At 26.6% G+C, this 10,224-nt stretch overlaps 1 protein-coding gene across 3 annotated transcripts; it reads right to left on the bottom strand.

Moving 5' to 3' along the window:
* Positions 1-154: 154 nt before the first annotated feature.
* LOC145977442 (CDK5 and ABL1 enzyme substrate 2) lies at positions 155-10,083 on the bottom strand. 3 transcript variants are annotated; one of them, XM_083109445.1, is made up of 11 exons: positions 9,553-10,083; positions 9,069-9,479; positions 7,071-7,448; positions 6,632-6,755; positions 6,421-6,548; positions 5,883-5,921; positions 4,487-4,572; positions 4,267-4,373; positions 4,048-4,154; positions 3,771-3,975; positions 155-3,691 (listed from the first exon to the last, which is right to left on the bottom strand). In XM_083109445.1, the coding sequence occupies exons 1-11, from the start codon at positions 9,864-9,866 to the stop codon at positions 3,551-3,553; spliced, it is 2,040 nt and encodes a 679-aa protein (XP_082965571.1). In that variant the 5' UTR covers positions 9,867-10,083; the 3' UTR covers positions 155-3,550. The 3 variants fall into 3 exon arrangements, with proteins under 3 accessions (XP_082965571.1, XP_082965572.1, XP_082965573.1); XM_083109446.1 differs by lacking the exon at positions 5,883-5,921; XM_083109447.1 differs by having other exon boundaries at positions 9,069-9,695.
* Positions 10,084-10,224: the final 141 nt, after the last annotated feature.

Genomic DNA, 10,224 nt, shown 5'->3' with positions numbered 1-10,224 from the left:
TCAAACGTCATTGATACAATATTGATATATATATATATATATATATATATATATATATATATATAGACATAAGATAAATTATACAATTATGTATAAATCAGAAAAATAATATTAAGTTTTTTTTCAAAAAAGAAAATTTGTTATCCATCATAAGTACAATATCATAGAGTGTATTCTATTTTAATTGACACACCATTACATACTAGAATATATAACTTATTATTGTTAAAAGTTTGTTCCAGACATGTATTATATTATGTAAAATGGATTACTATATGCATATACATATAGCCATTGTGCATTTTCTCTCTGAACATTATTAAAAACAAATTAAAATAGCGTTTTCCTAAATAGTGATGCACCAATTTTTAAGTTACGTATGATGAAGAATCAGAATTTTTATCAATAAAAGAAATACAAATAAATAATACATGCTTATTCGTTCTTCAAACAGAATTTATTATAATTTTAATGCGGTATTTAAATCTCTAAAGCTTTAAAGCTTAAAATAGATATATTGTAAATTCATTGTCGAGAGAAAATGCATAATGTGGACATTTTATATATATTTATGTGAGATTTACTTCGACAAATATAAGAATCAGTCACTTCAGCCTAAAATTGACTTTTAAAACAAGAAAGATAATAGAGTAATGAGTATACTAAATATTTACTGGACTATTATTGAAGTATTATATACTTTATCTTATGATATAAAATTAGAATAAGTGATATTATATATATTATATATATTGTAGTTTACATAAAAATTAATTTTTAAAGCTACCACTATATTTTTAAACACAAAAAAATTATATTCACATCACAGGCTTAGGATCAAACAGGGCTAAATGATTCTCAGTTCATGATATAATATCATCTTCATAGTCCACAAATAAAACTCAGAATCCCATATATTTAGTTCTAAACGGGACATTGCATAAAGATATACATCAAATTTCCTACATATTCTACTTTTTATATAAGCCAATAATCCAACTCTCTTTTATATTTTTTATAAGCACTTATTCAATTATAGTTTTGACTTACAAGAATGGTATGTTAAAAGTCTATCTTTTCTTTCCTTCCAATTTCAAAAAGCTGATTGTGTACAAATAATAATATAAATCATATGTATATATCTGGCATATTGTTTTTTACTGTATTTTTATTTTTAAATTTTGTGAAAATTTAGAAGAAAATAATATATATTGTAATAAAATTAATAATGTAAAACAAAGAATAATACTATGATGCTCTTAAGTTATCTGTGAAAGTAAAAATTAATTTGACTGAATCGATCAGAATGTATTATAATGGTTCTAAAAAAATTAATAGAGCTCATATATATATATATATATGTTAAAATTGAGCGAAATATCAATTTTATGGATAAATATAATTGAGCACAGCACATACTACAAGTCAGTTTAAATATAATTTAAGTCTCACTGGTATGCTTTTACGATGGAAAGATTTTGTATAATATATAGTATATAAATAAGAACTATGTATATTAAGCATATTTAATTTGGTCAATTTTTGAATAAAATGATATAATGATATCTTGAGTAAAACTACACTTTAGAAAGAGACATTTCTACATTCCTAATATCTTTCTAAAAATAATGGATACATCTATATATTCTAATTTAAAAAATATCTGTAAAATATATTAGTAATCTCTAAAAAGAACATTAGCTTAAATATAACAAAATAATAAAATATATAATATATAGGATATAGATTATTATTTTATAATGCTATAAGCATTTATCTTTATCACACTCATTTAACTTCTATATATTTACAATTTGATCAGGATTATCAATTGATTAAATTGGAGAAGATACTTGAAATTAATTGAAAAAATAAAAGACTGGTATTATATTACGTATTACTTTATAAACTATATACGCAATAAAAAAAAAAGAAAAAACAACAACTTACATTTATGTTATAAAACAAAGAGGATTTAAAAATGAGAGAAATACACAGTCATTTTCTAATAACACTTAAAACAATAATGATTATTTCTAATCTATAATCTATATCAAAAGAGACTATAAAAATATTTGTTATAATGCAAAGTACAAATTTTAAATAACTTTGTATAGACACATCAGAAATACTTAATACAGATACCACAAAAAAATGAGAAACTTTAATAAAAAAATTCTATGTATCATGAATTTTTATATAATATCTACACATATAATAACTTTCATTAAAAGAACACTTATATGGAATTTTTTAAACCTTGTTTCATACTGTTATATAATTGTAATATAATTATTATTGTAAATTTGTATTGTAGAATTAATAAAATATTATTCCAAAAAATTAATTATATTCACATTTTTAATCATTATTTACTACCACAAAGTATATATTTTAAATTTTGACTATTATGCTAATATTGGTGAGAAATGTACTTTCTAAGCTATTTTCATATCTTGTCGTATGTATTTGATATATCTATACTTAATATATTTTATTACTGTTCTTACTTTTATAAGAAGTATCAAGTTTATTCTTGTTAATTCTTTTGCACATACAGCAATTTTTTGTTAAGATTCTTTTTCCCTTCCAAAACAAAGTAAATTTTTATTCTATTAAAGAAATGAATTTGTATATGTAATCAAAATAGCAGCGGTTTCATGAAATATATAATATAACACAAGACAAGATGCTGCACAAGGATAAGTTATCTAAATAATTTTTCTCTATTAAATTAAAAAGAAAAATATTTCAGAAAAATTCGTGGTATGTTAAAAAACCCAACTATACTCAATATTTTTCTCTGATCACATCTTTATCTGAAACAAGTCAAATAAAAAGGAGTTATTTGGATATCTTGTTTCAAGCATTGCTCTAGTATTCTAGAGAAACTGATAGACTGTATATGTATTTTGATGAATAAAACTGAAATATATAAAATGCACAATCATGAAAATAAACTTACTTTTAAAGTTATTATTTAAATATCTACGTATTTTTAGTATCTTATCTAAAAAAGACTGTATATCACAAAACCGCTGATATAATATTTTTCATGAAAAGTAACTCAAAGTCAAAATATTTTACAAATCTCTTTTTCTTTTGCACGCATATATATATGTGATATTTAGTTAAACAAATATTTAAATCATACGGTAGTTAAATATTTCTTTTTAATCTTATCTCAATTATTTTCTAATATTTAAACAAGAGAAATGAAATATGTTCAAATAATAAAATATTCACAGCAAGTACTACATTGGTAACTCATAGAAAAACTATTACAATAAGAAATCACTGTTTTTTTCAATTGTTATTACTTTGAAAGAGTTCTTCATATTAAATCATTGCTGTACATGTGTACATAACTGAAATAAGTCAAAGAAATGAACAAAAAAAATATTTCAAATATATAATATATAATATAATAGAAAGTTTTGAAGCTTATTAATATATAGCTTCCAAATTATTAAGATTAATATGGATATGCTTTACTGCTGAGATTTTTCAAAAAGAAATTTGGGGATTGCATAGAAAGAATGAAAGAATGTCAGGACTCATAGATCAATCGCTGATAATGAGGGAATATTTCCCATGTTGGCAGATGCAGACCAAATTCTAAAGCCACCAATACGGCAAATTCAGATGTAATTAAGTCTTTGCGATTTAAACGGAATACACCCTCAATTCTCTGCAAATAATAGAAAAGATAATTATTGCATATAAAGAAAAAATTTCATTATATAACACAAAATATAATATAAAAATACCTCAATGAGTGATTTAAGAATATCACCCTTCACATCATTTAATTTTGCTGCAAGAAGTAAACAAGCACCAGCGCATAATTTCCGTGTTTGCTTTGTTACGATATTTCGAAGAATAAGCTTCTCAAAATATACATAAGCCATTGCAACAGTAAGTAAATCGATGCCATACTCTAATTTAGCTATTTTCCTCATTTCCCGTTTTAAACTGGAATAAGAAAGTAATAGTAGGAGAGAGAAGATAAAGAATTTATATAAATAATATATAAATAATACTAACCTACGAAGCTTACTGAGAGTGAGTTGAATGTGTGGAAACTTCTCCTTGAATTTATCATTTAATTCTTTTTTCAAGTCGGAAGGTCTTACATAATCGATAACAGATGCCTATTAAGTGAAATATTAATTTATATATTAATTATAGTAAAAATATTATGCAATATTAAAACAATGAATATTATGCAATATTAAAACAATGAAAATTAATTAAATTACATACCATATATGATGTGAATGTCAATAGCGTTCTATGTTTCCCAGCGATAAGTTCTGGATCATCCAATAAATTTGGATTATACTGGGCAGATTGCTCATCCCATTCGTAAGCTATAATAATATGCAATAATATGCAATAAGATAATTAGATAATTATATTAGTATATTAATGTATATTAATTTGATAAAAAAATTTAAAGAAACATTACATTTCTTGTGCTTACCTTTGGAATCAGCACTGAAAGACACTGGTGGAGACTCAGAAGTTATATAATGAGCCCGACTTGTAGCTGTATCATAAGATAGACACCTAAAATAAAGGAAAAAAGATTAATATAAAAATATATTTTTTTTATTTTCTGACATGCAATATACAATGTGCTCTAGAACTAAAGTATCTCTCCCCATAAATATTTATAATTTAAGACTTAGTATTAGAAGTATTTATAAAAATTTAAAAATGTTATTAATCTTTGAATATCAAATAGAAAAATATTGTAATAAAAACTTTTAAGTAAACTTTATTTCGATATATATATATATGTATATTAAATTTTTAAAAATCTAAAAGTTAATATAAAATGTAATATTTTCTGATAAATTTCTTTGCTAAAAAAAAATCTATATATATATTTCATACATGTTTAAATTACTTATATTTAATTTAATTATATATAATATGCCAGAAATCTTTAATGCACTTTTCAAAAAAAGTACAGGTTTTTTTTAATAAATCTACAATTTTGTTAAAAAAAACTTATTAGAATATTATTAATTAAAGTGTATAAAAATATTACATGTATACACACACACACACAACACACACACATACACACACACACACACACACACACACACAATATTTTTAGAATACTTACGAATAAACAAGTATTTTTTATACATATAAGTATATATGAAATTATTCTATATATAGTATGTGAATATTTATTAGTTATTCTCATAAATAAAAATGTTTTTTTATACAATAGACATATACATATATGTTGAAGAGATGATCTAAGAAATTTGTATGATAAATGATAAAAATTTATAACATGATTTATATTTATTATTATAGAAATACTGCATTATTATTACTGCATGTAATAATAATATGATAGTACAAAATTTTGATAGTACAAAAATTTAATATATTTAAAAAGAAATTATATTAAAGAAAGACTTTATAATATTTATACATATTGTTCATATAATATATATAAATAATATTATATTTATGTATTATTTTTATTCCACATATATGTGTGTGTGTGTGTGTGTGTATACACACACGCACACACACACGCACGCGCACACACACACACACACACATTAAAATATTAAAATTATAATATATTATCTACATTAAATTTTCATACATTAACACAAAAGGAAAGTAGTGTTACATCTCTTATTCATAAAATGATTGTGAATGATCTGATGTTTGATCTTTACAACACATCTTTTGCAGAATTATAACAAGATTTTAAAAAATAGGTTTGTAGATCTTTATGTCTGTTGTATGTCATATATATGTTGTATTATTGTATTATTGTATGTTTATAGCTAATGCTTTTCTATATCTCGTTACACATATATATATTGTATAATAGTTTTTACCATTTTTTGTGATCCACATTCCAAGTAATTGTTTTTGTCCTGCAAAAAGATGGTTGACATGTTTTGTTATAAAACAGGTATATGACATATGAATGCATGTACACATTATATGATACTGAAAGAGATGAAAAAAATGTTTATAGATATAATACTGCATGAGCTATGAGTGATTGTTAAGATGAGAAATTCTCTGATAAATGAGTTTCACTCAGAAATCGTTTTACTATCACTGAAAATTTGATGGAAAATATTTACAGACATATTTCTCTCTCGAGCAATAAGAGCTACAAATATCTTCTATAAAGATAATTAGAAATATTATATAAAGAAAATTAGGAACAATGCTTTGACACTTTTAAGGATTTCCATTAGTTTATTTAAAATTTACCTAAGAATTTAAAAGATAAAATGCATGAATAAAAGCGCATATAGGAGATACATCATTTGTGTATATACATATTCAATTATAAGGTTTGTGTCAAAGAAACATAAAGGAAGAAAAAAGCTACTACTAGGAGAAATATTTGTTTTTATATACCTTTGTACCACATGATGTTTATTAGGTATAAAATGCGTAAATTCCATAGCTTCATTTTCATTAAAGTTTAATTTTTTATCCCTTTGGAATTGTCTAGATGGTACAAGTAATTGTCCATAAGATATTTCCTATACAAAATTAATTATTAAATGAGCATTATTATTATCAAAAACATTTAGATTAGATGGATAAGATAATGTAACTAATATACCTGGCCATCTTTAGCATGTTCTATACCCAGCAATCCAAATGGATCAATACTATCATTAATTGCTGATAATGGTCTTTGAGATGATACATTTTTTCTTCGAATTGTGTCTTTACGTAATTCTGACCTGTAAATAATATTGTAACAATTCATGTGAATTTTATTAAATTATTGTAAATTATTAAAAAAGGAGAATATTAGAAGAAAAATAACATAAAAAATATTAAATAATATTTTGATATTATTGATTAATTTTATGTAATCAATATGTTACAAATAGGAAATTATGTGTGGTAATTATGATATATAAATTATTATTATAAGTAAATTTAAAAAAAATTTATAACCGAGAACAAAGATAATATTATTGAAATAGATAATATATTCCTAAGAAAACCTCATAAATATATATATTTTTTCGTGTGGAATGAGATGTTTTTACCAACTAGAACGTTGTCCTTTGTTGTATGGAATAGCAGAAAATACTACAAATGGTACATGCTGATTTGATACCAAGACCAGTCTATCATCACCAAATTTATAGGCATTCACAGGTCGTTGTATCAAACGCAATTCCTTTGCAACTTCTGGTATTATGCCACTATTTGTAGAAATAGGTTGCACACTGTTCACTGCCTTTGTCTTTGGTTTTGATAATTGGGCTTTTGAATGTATGGAGCCAATGCTCTCACTGCTACTATTGTATTGGTGCTTAATGTCTTCCGAAAGCGTAGATGTTTGATGACTTATGCGCTTCTTATATTGTAAAGAGCCCACACGTCTTTCAGGTAAAGAATAGTCGCTTCCGGTAGTTCCGGTTCTAAAAATATACAATTTTGTATCAAAATAAATATAATCTGAAAATGCATTTATATTAGAAAATATATATACTAAAAAAAGAATTTTTGTATATGATACTCTATTGAATTATATATTCATATTTTGTATATGATCATTCTATTTTGTTATATATTTAATATTTATAATTTGAAATCTCTCAATCTTCTATTAATAAAAACTTAAATATCATTTTTTCACAATTTTTGATTTTAAATATTTTTATAACTAACTCACATAAAATGATACAAGAAATAAGATCTAATTTATAAGGTGGAACAAAAGGTAAAGTTTTATTATCTATCTTGTTTCTCTGAAATTTTTATTTCATACATATAAAAATGTGCAATATTTTTATTTTTTATCATATAAAACTTGTCTATGCATCTATATTTCTTTTAAAACAATCTCTAAATGAAGAGATAATAGTTTCTTTTAAAACAATCTCTAAATGAAGAGATAATAGTTTTACATCCTGAAATATATCCCATACATATACATGAAATATATCCCATATAGATATGCGGGCAATGAATGGAATGCAATCAAGTTTCTTGATGTTTTTTGATACTGTATCTTGATGTTTGTGATACTGTATGCTTTTGATAATGTTATCTGAATCCATAAATGTCATTCAATCCTATCTGTACCAAGAATATCTTCCAAAGATGAAACATTATAGCCTTAATATTTACGTTCTTTTTATAATCAAATAAATATTTAAAATATTTGAAATGTGTATAATTTATATTAACATTTGCAATATACCTATAGAGATTATTGTTTGATAAAATTTTATGTATTTTAAAATGATTTTAATACAAAGTTTACTATACATTTTGAATTTTTTAAAGTCATCTATATGCTAAAGTTATATAATTAATTTAATATATTTTCAAAATATGTAACATAATAGATATTTTAATAATTAACTAATATTTAATAATTTATTCAAAATTATTATAGGCTATTACAAGCTATTTTTCAAACAAATGAAAAAGATAAAATAAATATCTATCATTAATTTACTTTTGATAAGCAATATGTTATTTAGAACAATAATTTGCATTTAGATGTTTACAATAGATTGTTTTGAAACATAAAATATTTTAAAAATAAAACGTTTTTGTATCTAATATGAATATTTTTCAATGTTACTATATCACAGAATTCAAATGCAAATTATTAACTTCCTTCATATCATATCGCAATAGATTATGTTGTGTGTTTCAATTATTCCTTCTCTCTATAAGTAAACATAAAAAATATAATAAGGATAAATGCAGAATCAATAGATTTCTTTGATAGATATCATTATCAAAAGAATCATCAAAAGAAATAATGTAAGAAACCACTTGACTTTGGATAATTTTATCGAATAATTTAAAGGAACGATGGGGGAAGAAGATTTTGGAAAAGTATTTCATTTGTTGCTATATTAAAAAATGTTTATTCTCAGACTTCTATCTCTGCACAAGTTGTAACCTACTCTTGAGTATAGCGATAAGGAAAAAGCGTCTCATGAATTTAATTAATTTATGATACTAAAGAACACACAGCGCCATTTATCAGATCAATAGAGAGCTGATAAATAAACATTTACCGTTCTCTAAACGAACCATGCATGCCATAAGACAATTGCAGGTGATTTCTCTCCTGCTCTAAGAACATGGTAACTGCTGCCTTGGCAGGTGTGAGTAGTCCATCCGAATCAGAACTATAGGAGTTATGATCGGTGCCTTTATGCACTAATTGCGGAGAGTCGGTTTGCTCTATTATTTCATTTTGTGAAAAATCATGCGTCTCCTCTTCCGGGCAATCTTCTAGAGCCTCTTCCATGGAAACTTCAAAGTCAGCGCTCTGATATGCTTCAAGCACTGTTTGTTGATCCGATTGGCCATCACTTAGAGTACGCTCATGAGTCGGGCCACTTTGTGACAAGACGGCTAACTTGGTGTCCCGGTGACTGCCGTCAAGAGAGATGTTGGAGAGGAATGTGAGGGCGGCCAATCTTCTGCGTGAGTAATTTTTCTTTAAGGCTGCAGCCATTCCACGATAAACCGTGTCGGGATACCAGTGCCAAATACCGAGATAAGTAGTGATAATGTGCGCCTGATGACGACGGCGACGACGGCGACGACGACGACGACGACGATGACAGCGGTAGCAGCGACGACGACGACGACGGCGACGACGACGGCGACGACGACGACGACGACGACGGCGACGGCGATGACGACGACGACGACGACGACGGCGGCGGCGACGACGACGATGACGACGACGACGACGGCGGTGACGGCGACGACGGCGACGGCGGCGACGACAGCGGCGACGACGACGGCGACGGCGACGACGGCGACTTTACCGAACAAGGACAACTACTAGGATCACAACGCATTGTCACTATTCATACACTTAGTTCTAACATCATCAATCACAATCCCGGCCGTACAGCACACGTAAAAGCGTGAACCGGTATTGCTGATCATCATGTCGTTTCCTCTAACGAGCCGCTTCGCGAAACACACGTTGCCTACCGTATGACTTTACCTACTACGCAACACCGCAACAGCGCGACGTCCATCCACTCCATCCTTCCACCACGTACAATGCGCGTCAACGATTCTGTCCTACGCGGAGCAAGGGGAGCGTAGAACTGACCAATCAGCCACTGCTACGCTGCCAGCTGATTGGTCACTTCTACGCTCCCCTTGCCCCGCCTAGGATAGGATCGTTGTCGCGCACTGTACGAATAG

The sequence above is a fragment of the Camponotus vicinus genome, unplaced genomic scaffold (assembly GCF_025532165.1).
Source record: "Camponotus vicinus isolate PSW18456_S1 unplaced genomic scaffold, iyCamVici1.0 SCAF_9, whole genome shotgun sequence".
NCBI classification, from domain to species: domain Eukaryota; kingdom Metazoa; phylum Arthropoda; class Insecta; order Hymenoptera; family Formicidae; genus Camponotus; species Camponotus vicinus.
The sequence above is the reverse complement of the archived record's forward strand: the minus strand, read 5'-3'. Positions and strand labels throughout refer to the sequence as shown.

Coding starts and splice junctions, on each gene's coding strand:
- LOC145977442 (XM_083109445.1), bottom strand. CDS start 9,866: ATGCGTTGTGATCCTAGTAGTTGTCCTTGTTCGGTAAAGTCGCCGTCG. Junction 4,374..4,486: donor TTTCAGTGCTGATTCCAAAG/GTAAGCACAAGA, acceptor ATATTATTATAG/CTTACGAATGGGATGAGCAA. Junction 4,155..4,266: donor TGACATTCACATCATATATG/GTATGTAATTTA, acceptor TTCACTTAATAG/GCATCTGTTATCGATTATGT.